General features: G+C 49.8%; 1 protein-coding gene across 4 annotated transcripts in view; it reads right to left on the bottom strand.

Annotated features, from left to right (window-relative positions):
• CALN1 (calneuron 1) overlaps window positions 1–25729 on the bottom strand; it is a 524984-nt gene that overhangs the window by 480769 nt on the left and 18486 nt on the right. For 3 of the 4 annotated variants that reach the window (XM_053894193.1, XM_053894194.1, XM_053894192.1), the window contains exon 2: window positions 3840–4033. In XM_053894193.1, the coding sequence (XP_053750168.1) occupies window positions 3840–3962 (123 nt within the window). In that variant the 5' untranslated portion in view covers window positions 3963–4033. Of the gene's footprint in view, window positions 1–3762; window positions 4034–25729 lie in introns of those variants that run through there. The other variant, XM_019421731.2, reaches the window with a different exon arrangement.

Below are 25729 nucleotides of genomic sequence, written 5' to 3'. Positions count from 1 at the left end.
CCGGCAGAGTCTGGAACCCAGGGGAGGGAGGAACAGTGGCCATAGTGGGGCCATGAAATTCCTGGACACCTTGGGACAGGGTGAAGAGGATGAAGAAGAGAAATGAGGATGGGCAGACTGGGGGAGGGCAGATTCTGGTCGATTCCAGCCCAGCTAGGGAGGCCAGCCTAGTAAGCAGGCAATAAAGGTTGAGTTCCTTCTGCCTCTCCTATGCAGGACCTTAAATCATGGAGGAGTTTATGGGTCTTGTTTATGGAGAGACTCTTTTTATAAGCTATTCAGAACAGGGGTGGGAGGGAGACATAGGGAGAGAAAAATTCCCTTTGAATTTCCATTGCTTTCAGAATCAGCAATTTAATGAGTCATGCATTCTGAATCCTTGCTTTGTCTACACGTTTTCATTTCAAAATACTAAAAACACTTTGTTTGGAACATGGACTATTTTTAGTTCATATATCAAGAGTCCACATCCATTTCTCCCCATATTAGAAAAACTTCCTTCAGATTGGGTTGGGGCAGCACCAAAGCGGTAGGGCTGTTTACTTAGCTGTAGTTTGTGGAAGCCACCTGGGCATCTCTCTGTTTCCTGGGGGCTCCTTCCAGCTGGCCATCTGGGCCTACTGACGATCCATGGGTCAGCTCTAGAACTGGCCCAAAGACCCCAGATCCCATAGTCTGGATAAAAGGGGAAAAACATCCCCTCAGACCTCCAGGCTGAGGAATCAGCACCTTGGCAGGCTAGAGGCAAGTCAGGTCTTCAGGCTGACTCAAAGAAGTGAAGGAGGTCCCCATGGATAGGTCATCTCCTTCAGGTACATCAAGAGAAAGCCTCCCCACACTTAAGCAAAGACAGGAATAGATTCTTCTGCAGGATTCTTCTGTAAATCTCAGGAGGAGATCTGGGAGGAAGGCTGAAGGTACCAAAGGGTACCCTACTTCTCCAGTCCCTGCCCTCTGCATAGGGTCTCTCTCCACCCTGCACTTAGAGAGTGCCCCCAGCCAGTTTTATCTACCTCACTGTTTTTGTTCCATCAGTGATAATTCTCTCGTCTGGGGACCACTTTCTTTTAAACCCTCCAGCTTAGAGCATTAATTGCAAGTACCTTTCCAGCACTTAATGGACAGCCAGCCAACTTCAAGAATGGGTTACAAAATCCAATATCTCAAGGAAGTAGGGTGATGAGGTACCCACTTCTCTGGCCATTGCCTTCCTCTCCCATCTGTGTATTTATAGTGGAAGAAACCGTGCCCGTGCCCTCTGACTCTCTTCCCCTGGACCCTGTTGGTTTGATCTCGAATGGACAACAATGAGCCTATTCCCAGGGAATTTGAAATTGAAACCATGCTGATTCTCAGCTGAGGCTAGTTGCCAAATTGGCAGCTATCTGACATGGATAATTTTCACGTGGACAGAGAAACTGAGGAGATATAGATAGGCAGAGAGAAGTAGTTTTCTTGGGTTTACTGTGTCCCCCAGGCCCTCATTCCAGCCACCTCCGAGGCCTTGGATTCCACGAGGCAACCCCCAAGTCCCTAACCCCTGCCTAAAGTCTTCCAAATATATTTCCCTTTCCATCTAGGAGAGCTCTACCTGACTTCTGTTACTTGCAACCAAAATGGTACCAGGAAGGGGGAGAATGACCTGGGGCAGGAAGATGGGACACATCGAGGAGATGCCTCCCTACTTTGTAATTTTGCCTACTCTGCCCGCACCAGGCATAACCACGTGGGCCACCACACAGCCTGCTTCAGGGGCTGAGGAGGCCTCTGATGCTCTGTAGGCTAGCCCTAACATTGTCCCCTCTGAAGGAGTCTCCAACCAAGGAACAAAGGACCGGGACACAATGTGCTCCGTGAGACAACGTTGCTGGGGACCGTTGTGAGGACATGCTTCCGGTAGGCCGCGTTCCTGTCCCCTCCATGCCCAACCCTTGTGTTGAGACCCAGACCATCAAACCCCCCTCCCATGGCCCCACCTCATCCTTCTTTTTAGCTGTCTTGCTCTGTCTACTGCACAAGGAAATCTTTGAGAAATGTGTGAGTGTGTCCCCAAGGAAGGAGTAAGTAAATATGGGTTTGTGGTGATGTGAATGCATGATAGGAATAATCCAGGAGTCATAGAGACCCTCGGCGTGGGGCCCACAAAGAATTAATGCCAACCCCCCAGGAGAAGCCGATGGTGTGGGAGAAGCAGATTCTTTCCACCTGGGCCACTGCTGCCCTTGGAGACAGGCAAAACTAATCTGTCCAATTCATGCCCATCACAGCTCTGGCCCCAAATCCTAAATCCCAAAGCCGCAGGAGCAAATGAGGAAATATTTTTTATTGTGGGAATATGTTGAGCAAAATGGTCTTTCTGACTTCATCAGACTTCTTTGCTGCTTCCTGTACGATATCGTCATGGCCAGTAGGGTAGATGACTATCCTTTCCACATTTGCCATTTGCCACAACCCCCACAGGACATGCAGAAGAGTCTCTCTGCCCCAGTTCTGACCTCCCTCCCTCAATATGTCCCCTACTTTCCCAGGGCAAGGACCCAGGATTCGATCACTTATCCTAGGCTGAGGAAAGGCCGACCAGGAAATTCACCCTTGGAATGGACCATTCTTCCTCTTGGGGCTCCTCTCCTGGAAGCGGTAAGCTGGAACGGGGAGGCCCAGCCCAGGTCCATCCTCCCACCCTAGCCAACCCTCCTGATCAGAGACTTGCTCCAAGCCTGCCCTTCAGCACACCATGCCCTTGGCCACGGGTCTCATCAGCCCCAGCTTTGATTTCCCGAACAGTAAGTTGTGTTGGAGAAGATTCTGGATTGAACCTGCAGTCTCGTCCCCAGCCCCTGGGAGAAATCACTAAAAAGCAGGAGCTGTAGTCACCAGATATATTCCCACTTCCTTTTTTCCTCCTGCAGCCCAAACCATAAACTCACGGCCCCCACCATAAACACTTTCGGTCCCTCCTGGCAACCGGTGGCAGAGACGGCTGGAGGGCCCATTCCCAGTAGCCCGAGGGAGACCATTCCAGAACATATCCGATTCTATGACTCACCGCAGACCAACTCCTTGATCACGTAGATCAAAATTTCCCTCTGTACAAAAAACCTCCCGGAGTTGAAATTCCTCTTGAGTTTTTACAGCCTTGAACGTCTCCAAGGGCAAGAAAGAGAGCAGGACTGAACCTGTGTGGCTCGGGGAGCACAAAGCCCCTCCCCCTCAACCCACCTCCTCACCTGTAAGAGGGGAGAGGCAGGCAGGCCAGTGGTTACGAATGTAAGTTTCGGATTCAGAGAGATTTGGGCAGGAATCCTGGGTTTCCCTTTGCCTGGGCCATCTGGAGAAAGTTGTCGAATATCTTACTTTTCTCCCGTAAAAATGGGGTTAATAACACTCCTCCGGGGTTATTGTGAGGGTTCATTGCCAAGACTGGGAGACTGCGAGATTATCTTTGCCAAGCTCCTGCTCCCATGCCGCCACGGGGTACGCACTCTGTAAATGATATCTGTCCTTCCTAACAAGCACCCCCTAACCTAATCAGCTCCTGACAGGGTCAGTTTGCAAACCCATCCTCTTGCTCTGTCCACACGTCTCAGATACAGCCCGTGGAAACCTGTCAGGCTCAAGATGTGCGGTAAAACCTCTGTACCCAGCTGGGACGCGCATCCTCTCAGGACCCCTCCCAGGCGTCCTGTCCTCGCCCCCACCCACAGGACACTCAGACGCTCGGCAGCAAAGGCTCCCAGCCCCCGCCCCCGCACCACCCCCTACCTGAGGGCTGAAAACAATCAAGTCCTGAGCAAACACTCGAGAAAGCGCTTTCTCCGGGGGGTTTGGGGGGAGAAGACTTGCCAAGTGGGGAAGTCGGGGGCCTGGCTCCTCGGCGGCTCCTCTCCCCCTCCGGGGGCTCCTCTGCCCCCCTTTTCCTCATTCTCAGGCTTCCCCTCTCCAGGTTGCTCGGGCAGCCGCATCGGAGGTCCAGGGCGATGTTCTCAGGGAGATTTGCGAGCACATCAAGGGAACGTCAGCGGAGACACGCGGTCTGCAAGAAGTTGACAGAAACTTACTGCCCGCCCGGTGCCGCTCGGTTATTTACTCAACGTCGGTTGCCTAAATTATTTACACCCTCCCTTCCGTGTTTAAACAGGACAATGCACAACCCGCACAATCCTGGCACTAAGAAGTATAATTACAGTTGTGACAGATGTTTAGTTATTAATAAGGCCTCAATGTCACCAGAGGGTATTACGCAACAAACCAATAATGTGCCTTTGGAAGCAACCTTTGGAATATTTACAGGTACTTTTCCGTTCACACTCCCGGGGGCTCTGCTGTAGTATTCAGCTACAGCGGCCAACGTGATTGCAACTTGCAAGAAAGCCCGGCGCCTTGCCAGCATAATTTGTTGCCTGGCTGTTGACATCAGCAGAGCCACAGAATCAAAGTGGGGGCCAGAGTTAGAAATAGCCGTCTTCGGGAGGGGACTCTTGCCAAGCCTCCCGGCTTGTGACGCTGCTGGCGATCCCGGGGCAATGTCGTCCTGTCTTCTGTAGACAAACCTAACAGCGTCCAAGACTAGTTTCCTTCACTGGCTTCCATCAGGCTCGTTTCCCACGTGTACTGAGCCGCTGGGTTCCCTTCACGTCAGCATCTCTCCTTTTCTCTCCCACACCTGGTTAACCCCTTCCCATCCTTCGTGGTTAACCCCTTCCCGTCCTTCGTGACGGGGCTCAGGTTAAGACACCCCTCGTCTGGGCCCACTTCTGCTGTTGCCCACAGTCTCCACCCCTCTCTCCCGGCAGCACTGCGTTGAGCAAAGCTCCAGGCAGGGAGTAATTCACATGCACGCCGTGTCATGGGGGCCCAGGCGGGAACAACCTTAAAATAATTGGTTGTGCAATAAGCGCTTATTGAACTAACACTTGATAGATATTGGTTCTCTTTGGTTCCATACTGAAGTTAAAAGGAAAGGAAAATAAAACAGAGTCTCAAGAGGTGCGAAGCACAGAGAGTTCAGCTGGAAGGATCTTGGTGGTGAAACAAAACGAGCCCTGGTCACCCTACACCGAGTCCTCGTCTGAGAGAGCTGGCCCCGGGGGTGTCTGCACATTGCAGCTGGCAGTGGCCTCTCCCGGCAACAGGCAAATGGGTCTCCAGCCCTCACTCTGGGTCCCTGCCCATCACCTCCTGGGAAAAGGCTCCCAGCTCTACTTCTGGCCTTCTCGTTCTGATGAGAGGTCTATTTCTATGTCTGGGAAGCATTCTGCCTGCAGAAGTCAGCTCATAGGGGATAGGCTCAGAAAATGCCTTTAGGAAACACAAAGGCTTGGGGCGCTTGGGTGGCTCAGTCGGGTAAGTATCTAACTTTGGCTCAGGTTATGATCTCAAAGCGATTCGTGAGTTCGAGCCCCATGTTGGGCTCTGTGCTGACAGCTCAGAGCCTGGAGCCTGCTTCGGATTCTGTCTCTCTGTCTCTCTCTCTCTCTCTTTCTCTGTCCCTCCCCCACTCACACTTTGCCTCTCTCTCTCAAAAATAAATAAACATTAAAAAAATTTTAGGAAACCTAAAGCCTTGAAGAGGTGTGTGCGCATGTTATCAGTGTGTAAACTCTGGTTGTGACTAAATGCGTGGTAGGCACTGAATGTCAGCCCCATCCCAGCCCAAATGAGACAGGCTCAGCCATACGTAAGACACATCCATGCAACCCTACTTATCTCCAGGGTTGCGCACACACACACACACACACGCTCACAGACAGGTCTTCAAACATTCACAGCCTATGTGTGATCTCACACTCACATCCAGCCCCTGCCCTTGGACATACAGCCACACAGCTGCACACACTGTCCCCGTCAACATGCACCCACAGGAACCCTCACACATGTAGGCACACAACCCATACCCGCACGCACTATGGCACCTGCTGACCCACACGTGCTGCGCACACATCTGTACTCCTGTCATCATCTCTAGTTACCACGTTAAGTTAAAAAGGAAAAACAAGTGTCCTGTGTCATTACGGTAGAAATAGAAAACAAAACAAAACAAAACGGTGTCATTTTATTTTCAGATAGGCTTTTAGTTGCCATGACAGGCTTCGCACCATGAAAGTTGTGATTGGTGGCAAACACGGATTTCAAAAGAGAGTAATTAGCTCCCCATATACAAGAACTTCCGACTTGCTGAGTCCCCTCCCTCATCAGTGCCCTCCACGCAGAGTGGACACCAGGGCAGGGGCACCCCCCGCCAGTGCTAGCCTGGCCGCCAAGGCAGCACTAGGACCTGCCAAGAGCTCTCAGCAAAGGATGTCCACGCTGATGGTCACAAGGGCATTAGAACCCAATCCACTTAATTACTTGGAACTTGCTCCTAGCTCAACAGGAGCAAGGCCCTCGGGGTGCAGCTTCCCCATAAGGAACAATTACACCTGCTCAGCTGGCCTCTGCTGCCCTTCACTGCAGCACTCGTGATGTGTCAGAGAAACACAAAGCTGGGGGCTGGTCTCTTGGCCAAAAGGGGACTTGGCTCTTCCAGCTGGAAGCTATCTCCCCAGAATGCTCCTCCCCAGGTCAAGGCTGGCCTGTCACACAATGGGGGATACCAAAGGAGCCCTCCATAGGCTGGGGCTGACGGCCCAGGGTCAACTAAGTCGGCATCTGGATAGAAGATGGACGTGCATCCTGCCATTTCTCTAGGAGCTTCTCGAAGACGAGAGCCATGGTGCACACACCTGCCAAGTCCCTGGTGGCCGTTATGCACCTTGAGACCCATAGTAAATACCTGCTGAACGTAACTCTTTGTCCCCAGATTAACTGCTTATCTCTTTTCCTCATGAGAATCCTAAAGGCAATTAACTTCTAGAATTTCTCCTTCACGCCCCTTTGCCACTTGTCTTTATTACCATCTGAAAGGTCAGCCAAGAGCTGGTTTCTGAGCCCACGTTTTGAAGTTAGAGCTTTGGGCTAATTCCTGGACCCACAGTGGTGTCCTTCCTCTTCAGCTTTTCATTTCAACAAATGACCCAATCACTTCCTTTTACATCTAGAATGTTCCTTGAGCACTGCCCATCCACTGTGAGGCACTCAGGGCCACTCAAGGTGTCGCATCTACTCCATCTCTCTTACCAACTCATAATATGCAGAGACTGGGGGTGGTGAGGAGTTTGAGAACAACGGATAATTGAATCAGGCCATGCAGGTCACATCCTGACTTTGCCGGTTATGGGCTGTGTGACTTTGGAGAAGTAACTTAACTTCTCTGTGCTTCAGTTCCCCCATCTGCAAAATGGGTCTCATAATAATGGCACCTACTTTTTAGGATTATTGTAAAGCGCTTGGCACAGAGTAAGTACTACGTATGCTAGATATCATTATTAATTCCTTTCTTTTGCACCTAACAGGCTGAACACCCACTCTGTTCAGATGGGTGTTGGGCTGAACCTATAGGAGGTTAGGGACAGACACAGCCCCGAAGAACCCAGAATCAAGATGGGAACACAGACACAAAGCATAGACCAAAGAAGGGGCTGCTCTCGCTTCTTCAGTTCAATGAGTCAGTTTGTCGTAAAGAGTATCCAAGAGGAGGGGTGCCTGGGTGGCTCCGTCAGTGAGCGTCCGACTTCGGCTCAGGTCATGATCTCGCGGTCCATGAGTTCGAGCCCCGCGCCGGGCTCTGTGCTGACAGCCTGGAGCCTGCTTCGGATTCTGTGTCTCCCTCTCTCTCTGCTCCTCCCCCACTCACACTCTGTCTCTCTCTCAAAAATAAATAAACATTCAAAAAAAAAGTATCCAAGAGGGGAGGTTCTAATTCTTCCCTTCAGTCCCACCATTTAAGAGCACAATGGATCCCTGTGCCTGCCTCTGCGGAGGGGAGAAGTAGGGATGCAGTCTCCATGAATCGGTCAACCTCATCATTCCAGCATCCGTGTCTCTGAGCATCCCGCTGGGTACACGGGTCACCGGCAAACCCAGTCCTTGGTAGACTGTCGTCCCTCTTGGAGTGTCTGAAATCGCAATCACTGTGGGAGCGAGGTATGGCTGAAAATCTAATGTTTATGATTGGAGGGCACCAGCTTGCATTTTTTGGCATAAATAATTCACAAATACGGGGTGGATGCACCCCAAGTACTGCCCAGACTGATTATTCAGACTAAGACCCACTTCGAATGTTTGCCAAGAATGCTCCCCCCATTCTGACCACATTGGGCATCAGGTTAGTCTTTTGTATCTTGTAGCCCCTGCTACATTGTACAGTTGTCGATAGACACACTATAAGCACAACTGTATCCTCTGTAATGCTCAACAAGGGTTTTGCAGGTGGATCTTTTCTCTCAAAGCCCTCCACCTGTGTGTCGTCAGATTGATCCACAAATAAAATTTATTTTTGTTATAATGGAACGTAATTCTAATTAACACTTTGTTCATCACTTCTTTCACTTGCTACTTTTTAGCATAGTTCAAGTTTATTTGTAGCATATTTCCCGTACTGCACATTGTTATTAATTATAGTCATCTTGCTGGACTTCAGGTCTCTAGAACATATTCATCTTGTAACTAAAATTTTGTAACCTCTGACCAACATCTCCCTTCCCCTCCCCCACCCTCTACCCCCTGGAAATCACCATTCTATTATCTGTTACTTCTTTTTTTAGATTCTGTATATAAGGGAGGTCATGCATTATTTGTCATTCTGTATCTGGCTTATTTCACTTAGCATAATATCCTCCAATTTCATCCATGTTGCAGCAAATGGCAGGATTTCCTTCATTTTTTGACTGATTAATATTCCAATGTGTGTGTGTGATATGTATATGTATATGTATATGTATATATATCACACACACACATTGGAATATTAATCAGTCAAAAAAAATGAAGGAAATCCTGCCATTTGCTGCAACATGGATGAAATTGGAGGATATTATGCTAAGTGAAATAAGCCAAATATGTGTATATCTGTATACACACACACACACACACACACACACACACTATATATATATATATATATATATATATATATATATATATACCATACACACACATATATATCATATGGATTATATATATATATGCATATATATATATATTTAAGAACCTAAGTGCCCATCAATAGATAAATTGATGAAGAAAATGTGATATATATGGGATCATTCATTCATTTTCTTCATTGATTTATCCATTGATGAACACTTAGGTTGTTTCCATACCTGTCTACTGTGAATAATGCTGCACTCTACATGAGAGTACAGATATCTCTTTGATAGTGATTTTGTTTCCTTTGGATATGTACCCAGAAGTGTAATTACTGGATCTCATGGAAACTCTATTTTCAATTGAGGAAACTCCGCACTGTTTTCTACCGTGGTTGTACCAATTTACACCCTCACCAACAGCGCCCAAGTGTTCCCTTCAACATAATTCTGTTTGGAAGCTACCTTTGGACAAAACGTTGAGCGGAATGAGTGGTATTTAGCGAGGTACAGCTTGCTGAGAGCAAGAAGTCGGAGGTAGAGTGTGAGGTCCAGCCAGCCCCAAAGCTAAGTCTTGCATTTACTGGAACACGTGGGCACTGGGGCTCCTTCTATAGGATGCATGTTGTCAAAGAAGAAAACTCTCTGCTCAACGTGCTGATGAGCAATAAATTCTGACCGTTGTGCTTTGTGCTTATTGTCTCTGAAGCTGTCCTCCTGCAGAGGACACTTCACTTAAAATATTTTAATACCAAGGAATATTCAAAAGCTCAAATAAAAGATAAAAAATAAACTGCTGGTTTGCATTAGGAAATGTCCACTGAGTTTCTGAAAAATACAAAAGCACATGCTAAATGTTCCCTTAAATGTAACAGAAAAGTGAAATTCATTTTCTCCCTGTTTCTACCCCAAATCACTTAGATATATAACAATAACATGGGTACCCAGACAAAGCCAAGATTCTAATCCACATCTAAAAACTGTAAGTAGTTCCTCAAAAGCACCTGCAACATAATTCTGCAATTGCTACTTTTCAGGAGTCCCAATGTCCCTTCATGTCCTGGCTGAGAGTCACATAAGCAAAACACCCTACATCCTGGTTCCTCAAAATGAAAACCAAGAAATATAAATGGCTCTGAGCAACTCAATCGAAAATTGAAAATCGCAACACAGTAGGAAACTGGATACTTCCTTAACATAAATACATATATATCCACATCAGTTCAAGAGTCAGTATGCACCCTCTTCCTTTTGAGAAAACCCCAGAGACTTAATTGCTAAAATCAAGATAAAGTCTCTATCCTCACTACTATTCACTTCATTGTTACTGTCTCTGTTACTATCCCCACCGCATCGTCGGCATTAACCAATATGATTAGGCAAGCAATTAGAGGCATAAGATCAGAAAGGAAGAAACAAAATAAAACCAGCTCTCCTTCAATAATATAATTATATATCTAGAAACCCAAAAGAACCCATGAAAAACCTATTGCACATAATAAGAGAATTTAACAAACTTTCAGGATATAAGATTAACATATAGAACTTATTAGACTTCATATATAGAAATAATACTGAGAAGAAGTAACACACAAGCAGAGCCTGTTCACAACGGCAAAAATAAATAAATTAGAAGTGTTACATATTTAAAAGTTCTATCAAAAGGAAAAGTAAAGGAATTCCTAAAAGTAGAAAATAAACTAAAACATGCAGACACGACTATATTTCAGGTCGATGCTTAACTTTGGAGAGAAGGATTTTTTTAATCCTTTAAAACTTAATATTTTGATTGCACATCCCAAGTGAGATAGAGCCTAGGGAAGAAATCATAAATAAATTAATGTTATTAGGAATCAAGATTTTCTGTGGTGCAGAAAAGAGACATAGATATAAAATTTTAAAGTGAAATAAGAACCTGAAATTTTAATTTGCATAACAATATTAGTATGACTTCAGGATTTATTTTTCTTTCAAGAATATGCATGTCCCAGGGCGCCTGGGTGGCTCAGTCAGTTAAGCATTCGACTTAGGCTCAGGTTGTGACCTCAGGGGTTCAAGAGTTCAAGCCCCACATCGGGTTCTCCCCTGCCAGTGTGGAGCTTGTTTCAGACTGTCTCCCTCTCACTGCCTCTCCCCCACTCTCCTTCCCTCCCTCTGTCTCTCTCTCTCAAAAATAAATAAGCATTAAAAAAAAAAAAAAGAACATGCATGTCCTGGCTCTGTCACTGAAAAGCCTTGACAGTTACAAAACCAGCAGCAATGAGCATCACTAGAACTCATACTGTGGTCTCTAAATACCATTTTCAGCCATAAGGACTCAGCTCTGTGGGAGGAAACATAAAAGTCAGGCCTGAATACAGATAAGCTCCCAATGACGTCATGTGATAGAGGAGGCCAACTTTAAGACAGGTCCAATGGCCAGATTCGGAATAATCCATTACTCTGAAAATGGATATGAATGTAACTGCTAGGGCACCAACTACTCACTATTTTTTTAAAAGAAATGATAAATGAAAGGAAATAATCAAGCAATTTACCCTGCCTTTCTATATAGACTGTTGATGATAACAAGTTCTTTAGAGAGACATCACAAGTAAATTAAGAAGGAACGATAAAATGAAAACAACCCCAAGTAAGAAGTCTTTAAAATGGTTAGAAACAAGATGTGATAAGCATGGATCTTGACACCTTATCTTGCGTGTAAAGTAAGGGGACACAATATGCTCTGGACACATGGTCAGTTTTGCATTCGAGTGGGTTGGACATTCACTAGTGTTTGCTAAGGTAAGTAGATGAAGAGGCCAGGTTAGAAACGAGGGCGCGGGACAGGGGCTTTTTCTTAGCTTTCCTTGGTTGAGTAAGATGGCATAATAGAGTTTCTGCCACCCTTGCTGTGATCACTGGCACGGTAGCTCGGATGGTCCCTGCAGATGTGCTCAGGGTTTGGAATTAGTAGACACCTAGTAAATGTTTGTTGAATGAATGTGGGATGCTGTGAAGCCCGCTACCTACAGGACGTGCTGTGAGGCATTCCAAACAATCCGCCCTCACTCTGAACTCTCTCACTTACAAGTATATCACAATGGCTAGAATGTCCGCAATGACAGACATTCCTTTGGTCCGTGACCTTGTTACGGGAATTGTTCTTAGACGTGGAGTCTCTGGGCAGGGGCGCACGGTGATTTGTTGTAAGGTAAGTGGCAAGTAAGCTGTGACTAATGATAGTAAGCACATCTAAGAGAAGAGTATCATTAGTCTTCATAGTACAAGGATATTAGCATAACCAGGGAGTCCTGCATGGAACGTAGCAAGAAAAGGGGGGGGGGGCATCTACTGTCTCACTTTGGTCTTCAAAGGTCCCAGCGGGTTCATCCCAGCAGGATTTGGGGTGCAGCCCCAGGCTGCAGGGCCCACTTAGCCCTGCTGCGACCCCTGACGGACCCCCGCCACCTTAATCTCGCCCACTCCCTGCCGTCTTGGACCCACATCCAGCCTCTGAAGACACGGTATAGGAAGTTCCTCCCAGTGACTCCCACTCGTTGTACTGGCAGAGGAGGCAGCATCTAGCTTCCCTTTGCTCTGATCCCCTCATAATCAACACCAAATAATACCATACCTCATGTTCCGAGACTCTAACTACGTTCGTGTTTTAACATCTGTGAAGTCAGGGAGACTTTTACAGTCGTTGACATCTAAACCGGATGAAATACCTAGTAATGGTTGACCCAAATGAAGTACTCCGTGCCAAGCGTGGGGTTCTAGGAACTTGACATGAATTTATTACTTAATCCTCATGATAACTCTGGGAGGTGGGTCCCAATATTAATATTATCCCCATTCTAGAGGGGAGGAACCTGAGGCACGAGGCACAGAGCTGGTGAATGGCGGAAGGAGGAACATGCATGCTGTGTTCCCAAACATGGTTCCTCTCCCGAGCCCCGCAGTAGGGCCCACTAAGTTTCTGCAAAGAGGCTGAGGTTGTGCCCGGCTGGTGCCCCTCCTGCCCAGCCCTTGGGGATCCCCCAGAGCATCCTGGCAGGGTCCCTCTGGCCACCCACAGCCTCTCTCTCTATCTAGCAGGCATACAAATGCTGTCATTCCTGCATGTGCCGTGGCCCCAACATGGTTGGCAAACGTGGCACCCTATGGGGGACCTTTGGGGGCCAGGCGCGCTCTTTTTGTTTTCCGCTGCCCAGGATTCGGTCATGAACCCCAGTGTGGACCCTGGTTCCCTGCTTCCTACCACTTCCCCTCATTCTTGGGGGGGAAGCCCTGTCCCCAGGGCATCCACTCTCCTGGCTGGGACTCTTTTCCCCGGACAATGAAAGATACTCAAGACAGCTCCCAAATACGGACCCAGAATGCTGACTGCCACCCAGACCCCACCCTGGCTCACTGGGGCACAGGTGGGCCTGCATGCCCAGGGACAGCCATTGGATGAACTGACCCCCAGCCCCTGTCCAACCCCCCCATGCCTGTCCCACTGAACCTGTTTTGGGAAAACCAAACTGGGACACCCAGTCAGTCAGAGAAAGACAAATACCGTACGATTTTACTCACATGTGCAATGCAAGGAACAACACAAATGAGCAAAGGTGGGCGAGGGAAAGAGAGACAAAGCAAGAAACGGACCCTTCACTGTAGAGAATCGTCAGTTACCAGCGGGGAGGTGGGTGGGGGGATGGGTGAAATAGGTGATGGGGATTAAGAAGTGCCCCTGTCGTGATGACCACTGAGTCACGTGAAAGTGTTAAATCACCATATGGTACACCTGAAATTAATATAACGTTATACGTTATATATATACGTTATATATATATGTTACATATTATATACGTTATATAATACTATATATAAATGTAAATATATATAACACTATATATAAATTAATATAACACTATACGTTAACTAACTGGAATTTAAATAAAAACTTTTAAAAAATACCTCACATTCCAAATCAAGCCCCAGGCCTTGGTCAAAGTTCTCTGTCCCCAGCCTCAGGAAGTTTCCAGAACCTGTCAACCATTGGACAGAGAAATCCCCAATACACCCCGCTCTTCCTGGAGGACCCCTCTCCCCACCCCTAAAAAGAAGCTCCCAGACGATGGAGGCCACACCCCCCAGCCTGGCTTTCCTAGTAGGACAACATTCATCCATCTGCCTCCTGGCCATGGCTGGTCCTGCTCCGCCAGCTCCCTGAGAAGCTTCCAGAAGGCCACGCAGGCTGGCGCCTAGAACCTATTTGGACAAGGTCAGTCCCACCCTCTGACCTGGGGGCTGCCTCCTGCAGGGGAAGACATTATTAATACCTGCTTTTTCACTGCTGGGCGTCCGGGCAAGTTTTGCTACTCACACACGTGCATACATGCACGCATGCCCGCACACGCATGTTCCCCTTCCTTCTGCTTCCACGCCATCTCTGAGGCTTTCTGCTTTTAAGAGTTCCCTATTGGGGAGCCTGGGTGGCTCAGTCGGTTAAGCGTCTGCCTCTTGATTTCTGCTCAGGTCATGATCTCCCGGTTTGCAGGATCGAGCCCCATGTCAGGCTCTGTGCTGACAGTGCAGAGCCTGCTTGGGATTCTCTGTCTCCCTCTATCTCTGCCCCTGCCCTGCTTGCGTGCAAGCAGCAAGGTCTGGAAGGACCTCACTCCACCTTTCCCGACCCCACCCCCACTGCCACTCACCCTCACCCCAGTACAGGAGCATAGAACTTTCTAGAGATAGAGCAGAAGGGAAGAGTTTGGAAATGGCCAGCATAAATTGCCAGTGTGGGTTAGTCAAGCAAATGTTTGAGAAAGGATGTCCTGAATTTTCCTTAAGTCTCTCTCTCTCCCAGGACTGCTGAGACGCAGGAGCTGTGGGCCAGGGACCATGTGCCCTGTGTCTCCATGTGTCCCCACCCTTTGCAGTTGCCAAGTCTATCCCTCGCTCAAGCATTTGTTCCCATTTTTGTGACGTGACTGGATGGCCTGAGACCCCCACTGGTCATTTAATTGCCCTTCTCGACGGTGGTCCTCTTGCCTCCAAATGTACATCCTGAAATCCAGGGATGCTGTGGACTGGACTGTGTCCCCTCCGAATTCACATGCTGCAGCTCTAACCCCCAACTGTGAGTGTATTTGGAGAGAAGGCCTTTATAGAAGCAATTTAGGCTAAATGAGATCATAAGTGTTGAGCCCTAATCCTTTGGGACTGTAGCCTTAGAAGAAGAAAAAACAACCACTCTCTCTCTCCTTCACCTTCTCTTGCTCTCTCTTTCTGCCACGTGAGGACACAGTGAGAAGGTAGACGTCTGCAAGCCAGGAAGAGCTCCCACCAGAACCTGACCAGGCTCTACCCTGATCTCAGACTTCCAGTCTCCAGAACTGTGGGAAAAATCAATGTGTGTCAGTGGTGTTTCTTCATGCAGTCAGAGCTGGCGAGGTTTGCACCCTTCTCTTGGCTCAGCACTAGAGTCTAATTCATACGAGTGTGGGATCCTTATTATAAAGCAGCCAGTGGTGACCCCAGTGCCTACAGGCACTGGGCGGTAACATAAAGATACAAAAAAGCCAAATGTCCAGTACAAAGGTGGCAGGAGACCATGATGGAATGATTCCCCTTGTCCAAAGGGGTGGCCACAGCTCATCACCAACTGACTGTTGCTGTCGGGATACGTTCCAGTATGGCCAGATGGAATGTTTAAAAAGGAACTGGAAACGCAGATTGTTAAAGTAATATATCTGCTGATTTTTAAAATGCCGGCGACCGCATCAAAAGTTTTAAGACAGCAACAAAATAAAAAACACAACAACGCAAGAACAACAATGGCAGACCTCTTTGTGGGCTAGCTCTGGTCCGTGAGCCATCTAGTTCACCATCTCATTTGGGAGGAACCTCCTGGACAATTCTGGAAGCCAGAGCAGTGATTCAGATGGTGGGACCCCAGCAGTAGGAAGAGGCCTGTGCATGGCTAGGGGGCATATATGTGGCCCACCGGCCTCACCATGGGGACCTGGCTGTCTGGTGCAGGCCGGCTCTCAACTGTGGCTTCCCTCATCAGTGGTCATACAGGTGCCTGTGCCCCATGTACTCCCCGGGGGCCAGGACCTCCCATCTAGAAGCAGCACAAAAGCAAACAGCCTCGGCCCCAGACTCACTTTGCCCGTGTGCTATGGCGACGCTCTTCCAGAAGCCGATCACGATGCCTACACGGGCCCCTTCCCTCCACCCTTGACACTTGCCGGTCTCCACCCGCGACGTCACACCCAGCTGGAATGCACTGGAATGAGCTGGTACAGGAGGCAGAGAAGTGCAGGACAGCAGCAAGAAGCCACAGGGAGCTGAGGCCAAAGCCTCGATCCAGGGCGTGCTTGGCCAAAACATGCTCCAGGCACCAGGATGGCTGCCAGAGCAGGCTCACCTCCTCGGGGATTCCCAGTAGAGGCCTGAGTCCTCATCTAGGCTGCAGACCTGGAGACATGCTCAATACGTACGGCTGAGGAAGGTCCAGATAGGCATCTAGAGGCTGGGCTTTGGGAAACACCAGTGCCGTTGGGTGCCCTCCACCCTGCCTCCCAAGGAGGACGCGGACGAGACCTCCCACGCAGCGGACTTTGGTTGCCCAGAGGGCTGGAGGCTGCAGTCTCCGGCATGTCAGAAGCATCCTGCAACCCCTACTTTATCCCTCCAACCCAGATGAGACAAAGATTGGACGCCAGGCAACAAAATCAGGGTACAGAACCACCAGTGGTTTGTGTGAACAAGCCGGCATTAAGGACCTAAACCAAAAGTGACAAGGAAATCAATTACAGGCCCGAGGAGGCTCCGCTCCCACCGAGCTCTCACAGCCCCTCTCCTGCCAGCACCGGTTCCTAAGTGACTATTCCACCAGGCCTTGTGTATTTGAATGTGTTCATTATATTTTAATATGATTATGTTCAATCCAGTAGACTGAAACAGATTTGTCCAGATGTATAATTAGTTTCTAAATGCTTATTATTCTTGGTGGCAGAGTTGGCAGAGGCTTTGAGAATGGAGAGGAGTCCATTAACTCCTCTTGTTCATTAGTCATGGTTGTGGGGACTCATCAGTAGGTCTGGGGTGACCCTGGCTTCCCTGGGACACACGGGCCTCAGACTCCGTCGAGGTGATCTTGTGCTCTGAGCCCCACCCAGCGATCGCTGGGTCTCCAGGTTGACCTGGAGCTCCTCCCCCTCTGCCTGCCGGTTCTTCCCCATTCCTCATCTTTGGGAGGAGCTCTGTACCCCCACCCCAGGGGTCTGGAGGATGGCAGTCCCCACATTCACCATGGTGTCCCTAGCACCTAGCACAGGACCTGCCCGTGGCTATATACCCACCACTCCTGGGCACGCCCAGCTCACCTAGGGCTCCTGGAACTTGAGAGAGCTTTCCAAGAGGACAACTCTTTTAGACAAACCCTATCTCGATGGGCCTTCAGTGGCTCAGGCTCTTTACATCCTAGATGGTGACTTTGCTTCCTGGTTGGGTAGACCGGCCGATCCACTGAGAAGCAAGGAAGAGAGACGATCCCAGGAACACTTGGTTTTCCCTCACTGATGCCCAGGGGTACCTCTGGGCAGGGCATTTGCTGGTCATTTTTAACTCAGGGCTTATGTCTGGGTCTTCTTGAGTAATCCTTGGACGCTGGGCTTGGGAAGTACTCTTAGTCCTGACTGTGGGAATACTGTCCCAGCTCTCTTTCCACAGCTGGCCTGGGAGTCATTCCAGGGATCTGCCCCATCTTCTGAACATTCCCAGGGTGTGTATGCAAATCAGGGCTCACTATAACCCTAAGCCTAACCCTAACCTTAGCACTGTCTGAAGACATAACCAGAAAGCAGCTTGGGAAAATAAAGCAAGATGCCACAGACACATAAGTTGCATATGTGGGCTTTGCTCCAGCCCAGTAAGAAGTAGCTACCCGATCTCACCCTGCACCCCGCAGGCCGCACGACCTCTCACAACCCCAAACAGGTACCACTTTTTGTTAGGTAGATGCTGCCTGGGAGGCTTCGTTCACTGCCGATGGATACCTGAATTTCAGGGCTCCTTTACCCCTGACTGTCATGGGCTGGGGCCAGCAGGGCAGAGACAGGGACAAGCTGGGACTCACCTGAGCACCTGGTCCCTGGGATAAGGGACTTGCCTCTTCAACAACACCCAGCAAAGGCAGCAGAGCTTCAGAAAGAGACAGGCTGCTTTATTTCCCCAGATTCCTGGGCACAGAAACTCGGTGGGGCGGGCGGGGGCGGGGGGGAGGTCATCATACTTCATTTCCTCATTGCCCAGGGCCTTGGCAGAGCAGGTGCTAATTCTGGGAGCTGTTCTGGCCAGACTCGTGAGCGTGAGAGACCACAGCCCCCTGGCTGTCTAAGAGCTTGAGGGGAGGGGGCCCGTGCTGCCTTCAGACTCCACCCTTTGGAGAGGGACCCCGGCTGGTTGTGAACCTCCCTCTCCCATCCTCTGCCCCTAACTAGTCTCCTCTCTTCAGGGGACCGTCAGCCCAAGTGGCCCTTGCTTCTGGTGCCAAGCAGCACCTGGCATTGTGCTTTCAGCTGACTTAAAACGTTCCTTTCCAGGGAGATTCAATTTCAATACACATTTATCATTTATGCTGTTAATGCTTGCTCTTAACCCTTCGTGTAAATTTCCACCGTCTTCTTCCTCTCTTTTCACCTTTTTGGTTTTACCTTCTTACTTTGTTGGCTCTCTCTTTGACACTAATCGCATCAGTTTCATCTGGTTTTCATCACCTCGTCTTTATTTTTACTGGGTGTTTATTCAGAATGTGTGTGTCTAGTGTGTTTCCTTTTCTCTTTATTCTCTCTTAGTTTTCTTTCCATCTCAAACTTCGATTTTCCTACTTTCTGCCATTCCTGCATCCCTGTGCACAGGTAACCCTCTATTTACCTTCATGGCTTTTTTTTCTTCTGCTTTTCCGAGGTGCTAATAGGGCAAGTCTACCCCCAGGGCAGAAAGTGCCAGGCTGCACACATAGGTCAAGGGAAGAGGCTCCTTCCTTCACTCTGTCCTTGGAGAGCCGGCTCCCCAGATAATCTCATCCCAGGAGACCCCTGAGACACTGCCCCTGAGCCAGGGCAGGAATTATTACCTCCCTAGAGGGGGCCCATGTACTCTCTGGAAAGGGCCTTGCATCCTGAGGGCCCACACCACGTAAGCATTCTAGAAGGAGGCCTCACATTTTATAATAATCCAGCTGCTGGAAAATACATGCATCTAAATTTGTGCCTTCCTGCCAGCTGGCAGGAGGGGCCCAGCTTCCTGCCCCTGAGCAGGAGCCCCCAAGATTGGCCAACGCTCAGGAAACGTAGCAGAGACAAACCGGTACTGATCTGTGTCACATGTATCGAATTTCAGACCGGGACACCTTGTTTTATGGGATTTTAAGAAGACCCTTCTGTGGGGCAGGTCCTCCAGGCCCGGCTCCACAGAGAGACAGATGGGGCCAAGCAGGGCTATTCTGCTGTGAGCACTGAGCTGAAATTCTCAGCTGAGGAATAGTCTCTTAGGAACCACCCTGTCAACATCATCTAGGGCTTTGTTTTGGGGACGGTGACCAGCTATGGCCAGCACTGACCCCGCTGTATGCTGCTTATCTGCCTCGACCCTGCTGGGGCCCATCACCCACCGTGCGGCCTGCGGTGGGCTGCAGTTCTCGCCCACAACTTCGTCCCCCCCTACCTAGGTGGCCAGGCAGCCTGCTCCTCTGCAAAGCCAGAGTGATCTTTGGAAAGTATAAGCCAGATCACATCATGACTTGCTGAAAATTCTTCTTCGGTGATTTCTCATCCTATGTGGAACAAGATGCCAGGGCCTTACTGTGGTCTATGAGGCCGGGTATGATGATCCCGCTGTCGTCCACCTCTCTGACCGCCCACTCATCCCTGCCGCCGAATCCCTGCCTCTCCAACGCACTAAGCCCCTTCTTCCCTCAGCATTTGTATACCTGATGCTCCCTCTGGAGGGCTCACACCTAGATCCATGAATGCCTGGCTGCCCCTTATCATTCAGGTCTCCTCTCAATGTCACCTCCTAAGAGGCTGCCCCCAATCATTCTTCTACCCACTCCACATACACACTCCAGGCACTCTCCGTTTTTTGCCATCATAGCACGTATCACCATCTGAAATGATCTTCTCCGTCTACCTACCTACCTGCCTATCTATTTATTTGCTAAGCTTGGGAGTTCTGCTTCTATTTCATCACACAGTAGCTCGTATTAAACCAACTCTCAGTTGTAAATAACAGTCATAACAAATAGCGGTCATAAATTCTGGGCAATACATAAAAGACTCTAGGGCTCAAAAGGCACTGAGAGCGACCAAAAGCAGGAAGACACTGAAGGGGAGTTGAAGTGGAAAGAGCGAAAGGCTGAGCGAAACTGAGCAGCGTCCTGTTTTTACGGCTTTCACCCAAGGGCAGCCCCCCAAAACCATCAGTACCCTGTGAGGCTGGACACTGAAGTCTTACTGCTGAGGAATCGGAAGACAGAGCTGAGGGCATCCCCGGCAGCTAGAAAGGATGAGAGACGCCCCAGAAAGGAGAGGATCACAGAGGGAGGGACCCAAATCTCGTGAGTAATGCTGTCAAACCTCTGGTTGACCCCCAAAGTCCACACGGACAGGGCAGACTTGAGCAGCCCAGCCAAGCTTCAAAGAACTGAGTGGACACTTCGGCCACCATCCAGCTAAAACAAACACATTGACAAACAAATGAATACTCTTCGGATGAACCTAACAGAGCCCAGAGTCTCTACCGCATATCATTCGCAAAGTCCAGAGCACGATTCAAAATCGCTAGACGTACACACGAACAGAAAAACATGATCCGTACCCAAGAGGAAAGGTAATTGAAGGACACCAAGTTGATTCAGATTTTGGAATTAGCACCGATTGCCAAGTAGGCAATATTTGCTAAATTTTTATTATCTGTACGTCACCACTAGCATGTGAGCTCCGTAAGAGCAGGAACCTGTTCAGTTCTGTCCCTTTCTCTGTCCCCAGCTTTTAGAATAACAAACGGTGTATAGAAAACACCCCAAAACTATAAACATGGAATAAAGCAGGATTGTATTTTTTCCTCCTTGTTTTCTATCTTTAGTACTTGAGGCCCCTCCTAGACGAACTGAACACTGACAGAGAACAGAGCAGTCTTATTCTTTTTTGAACAGAGAGCACAGTTTTATGGTCATGAATTACTAGTGGCTATTATAGACAAGTGGCTTTAATCTCTAATTGCTGTCAAAAAGAAAGTAGGTAGACCAGCTATCCTGAAACCCAACGTCCTCATTTTTCAGAAAACATTCTTCATCACTTAGCTGCCGTCGGGTCCAAAATATGTATGTAAAGTTAGCTTGCTCTAGGACCTGGGTGTTCAATTTGTGCCCAGTTTATCTCAGAGGAAATTATGACGTCCACGGTTAAACATAATCGGTGTTTACGGGGACGTTAATCACTGAGGTAGATGTTTACATTTTTTCTGGATCAAACTTTTTTCTGCCCCAGTCAGAGTTTGGGAAGTTGTTAGAGCCTTGGTCTGGACTCTAGATGGGACCCCAAATTCTCCTCGAGGAGTTTCCCAGCCCTGCTCAAGGGCAGGGTGATATTCAAAATTGGTAACAACCCATAGGGCGCAGACTCTGACCGATCAAAATGGATGCCAGTCAAATACCAACCAATCAGAAGAGATACCAGCTCTAAGGAACTGCATCCTGCCTAGCATTCTGTTCAGGAGGGTGTCCTGGTCACCTCCCCAGTCTCCATGAGAGCATTTCAGTGCCACCTCCAGCTCTACCAACTGTTAAAGCATATGGGGCTGGACCCAACCAGCAGCCCAGGGCAGCTGCCCTCCAAGTACTTGTCAAGGAGAATTACCTCAACCTTCACTGCTCAAGGCTCATGCTGTTGGGAGAACCACCACCCATCAAGTCAAGTCCCTCCCTTTTTCTAAACTGTAATTGTCAAGCTACTATTCGCAGTGGGAGACCTCTTTCTTCAAGTAAGTCTTACGAGGAACCCCAATGTGAAAAATGAAAGGAACAAAGCGGAGAGGGTGGGGTATATAAACCCCAGTGCAACCCCCTCCTTTACCATCTCCCTTACACACACACACACACACACACACACACACACACACCTTAAACACTGCAGCAGCCTCCGACATTACACCACAGAATCACTCATCATGGAGAACAGCTTGAAGGAAAGGCAGCCTGTCATAGGCTTAACTCTGATTAGGATTGAGTCAGACCTTCAGAGAGTGTTTGGGGTAGCTCTGTCTCCCTAGCCGTGCCCCCCACCTGGAAGAATGTTACAACAGTCCGCCCTATTAAGTTCCCTGCCATCTGGACTGGCGGTAAGGCGGGTCAGGACGCTGCTGGTCGCACTGCACTGTGGCCCGTTTTGGGGGACCTGTGGGGAAATATTTCTTTCTACCTCCAGTAACATGAATAGCTGTGCCTCTCCTGAGCAGCTGCTTTGCTTTTCTCACATGGATGCTGGGTCTGCAACCAAAGACTGCTTCCCTCTCTGTGTCGGCTCAGAGAAAGCCCAGGGCTGCCCTGGAGTTCAGCTCTAGCAAACGCACAGGGTCTGATGTCATGGATTTTGCATCCTAACCTCACTCCTGGCTCCAGCCTTGCTTTCTCAGTCTTGTTTTCCCGTGGTCTTATTTTCTCCGTCCATTTATTTGTTATTGAATTATGTCTTGCACTTGGACGTGCATCTTTGCAACCTGCCCTGCACCGCATCCTTTCTGGAACTAGGTGGAGAACAGATAAATGGATCCTAAACGTGCACCGTGGCTCTCTTAAATTGGCCACTTTACGATCTCCTTTAGCAGGCACCAGTTCTCACACCGGCAATCTCACTGTCTTTTAAAACTAGGAAACCACTGCCCGGCCGAAGAGACGATGCTGATGAACTAACTAGATTCCACTTTATCACACACTCATGTAATCTTGCCATCTTGTGTAAGGCACCACAGCACCAGTGTGCCAAGGGGAAGTGCGGAAGGAGTAAACCCATCGCTCACCCAAACCCAAATATCTGAATCCAAACATTTACTCCTCTCCCTACACCCCTCCATGGACTATGCTAAGGCTTTGGTGGGGCAGGGGGCAGAAGAGGGAGGACTCAGGTTATCGGACAGTCTCAGCAGAGCCTAAGTGTCCATTTCCGCTGGTACAGTTTCGTTTGCCTCCAACTCAGCGACTAGAAGGGCGAAAAGCAGTCTGAACCATCCAGTTGTCTTCCAGATACAGGTCAGTCTCCCCACGGCTCCACGCCGGGAAGGCAGCCTTAGCTCCCAGGGTCAGAGAAACGGGTGAGCGGGTGTCTCAGCAAAAGCAGCACATGCACGGGAAAGCAGGAGCTGGACCACTGAGCGTCCTCCGCGGTTCGTGTGATGCCCAACTCCGAGGCTTAGGTAGCAGCTCCGCTATAGACACAGGGATGAAACAGAGACGATCTGGAGGAAAATCCCTCCCGGAAGGAATGTAAAGCCAAAGAGCTCTCCCACACTGGCCCCGCGCTTCTCAGTTCACCCGGGGCCACACAGATGCAAGGCTGGGAGCCCCCCCCCCCCCCCCCACTTCCCGGCCAAGATCAGGGACGGTGGCTGTGGTTCCTGACACTCCTGGGGGAAATCCACGGGGCACCAGTAGATGGATGAGCTCCTGCCACCCCCACCCCCACCCCCCGGGCAACGCCAGGATACAGTCGCGCAAATGCAAGAAAACCCTCAGCCTTGGCATTTGGGAACCAGTCTGAGCTTTTCATTCTCGCTTTCGCTCAGGCAAAGGTGTTTCCCGCTTCAGACTGGCGGTCTCGCTGGTCTTGGGAAGGCAATCGGGGGCCGGGGCTAGAAAACCAATGAGGACGACGTCGGCCTCGGCGCAAAGGCACGTCTCAGGGGGCTGGAGCCCAGTCCAGACAGCTACCTGGGACCTGATTCAAAATGCGCACGGGGAGCCAGGGGCCTCCCGGGCCCCGGAGAATATCTCTCACGACAGAGGGAGCCTCACCCTCCGACCCACAGAGGTGAGCCCAGGGGACACGCCGGCCTCCTCTCGAAAATGCTGGGGAGACCCCGACAGCCCCGGAAGCGGCTGGCTCCCCGGTGCCGGACCAAGCCGGGGACAGCCTGCGCTGAGCTGAGGACTGTTTGGCACCTCCGCCGGCTTCTCAGAAGGCAGAGGAAGAAGCATCCCTGCGGGGATGGCAGGAGAGAACGTGCTGGAAGCCCATCTGCAGCCGCTTTCCACGCTGGAACATTCGGTCCCAGGATTAGGGAGGGTGGGCACTAGGCCTTGCGGGGTGTAAACACCGGTGACACGCGAGGCGCAATTGTCTACACCGCCCTCCGCCTGCCCGGGACTCCCCGAAGTGCACAGAGCGGCTTCCTTCCCGTGGGACCGCGACTTGCAGCCGCGGGGAAAGGTCGAGGCCGTGGGGAGAGGCCAGCCCCGCTCTCCGCGAATCTGTGAATTTGCTGCCCCGCTGGGACTCTCTGGAGAATTCCAGGAGCCAACTCTCGGCCTCCCTTTGACAGAGTCACTTTTCATCTCTTTGGCTTCGGGCACAGGCAAAGGCGCACAGGCGAAAATCAGTTAATAACTATGCACATTTTATAATAAATTTTAACAATTTAAGAGTCTGGTACAGCTTTATTATAGTTTTTATTTCAACACACTAATTCAGTGCGTAATAACCTGCCAGAAACACAGAATTCACTTGACATATGCTCTGAGCGTCAAGATAATGGAATATGCTGAAGAAAAACCTTGGGTCACACCCAGCCAGGCAGCTCCTTCTCTCCTGGGGGATCTGGGGAGAGCAGCGGCTCTCAGAGTTGCTGAAATGGAATGGAATCTGGACGTCTCAGCCTGGGTCCCAGCCGGGCTTCCCTGCGAAGGGCGGCAGGGATCTCGGAGCTCAGACTGTGCCGTGTTTAACAGCCCAACTCTGCTGGGATTAGCCTCAGAGCACAGCCTGCCCCACTGCATTCCTTCGATCTTTAGTGGCTGGAAGGTGAATGCCTCATCTTCTGGGCTGGTGGCTGAGAGAAATGAGATCAGCCCAGAGGAAAAGCTCCCAGGAGCCAGGTCCAGCCTTCCTCCTCCCCCTCTCCTTCTTCCTGCCTCCCCCCCCCCCCCCCACCTCCCCTGCCCACAGTACCACCCTGGCATTGTTCTCAAAGAGTGGCCCCCAGATCAGCAGCCTCTGCAGCTCCTGGGAAGCTGTTAGAGGTGCAGATTCTCGGCCCCACCTCAGTCCTACTGACTCTGAAATTCTGGGGGTGGGGTCCAGGGCGTCTGTGTCTTAACAAACCCCGCAGGTAATGTCGGTGCATGCCCATCACTCAAGTTTGAGAGATCAAGAGAGAGAGTTCTAGAAGGGTCTGTTGCTCTGATCAAGCAGAATGAGCAAGGTCTGGGGTCGAGCTCTCCTGCTGCTGTCTCTACCTTGCCAAGGAGACTTCCGCCTCAGTTTCCTCACGTGAGGAATAAGGACACAGGCTGGACACTCACTAAGGCCCCCTGCGGCCCTGACATGGCGACAGATGGCTGAAATGAAGCCCAGCGGAGACCCCACAATGGCCTTCTCTTTAGGGAGAGACCAAGTGGACCACATCTTAGAACCGCTCCCCCAACCCCCACAGGGTATGTGGTTGCCAAGGGCCATCTTGGCTTTACTTTTATTTTATTTTATTTTTAATGTTTACTTATTTTTGAGAGAGAGAGA

This window comes from Panthera pardus, unplaced genomic scaffold, assembly GCF_024362965.1.
Source record: "Panthera pardus isolate Hobbes unplaced genomic scaffold, ASM2436296v1 HiC_scaffold_4, whole genome shotgun sequence".
Taxonomy (NCBI): Eukaryota; Metazoa; Chordata; class Mammalia; order Carnivora; family Felidae; genus Panthera; species Panthera pardus.
Note: the sequence above shows the minus strand (reverse complement) of the source record. Positions and strands in the feature narration are given on the sequence as shown.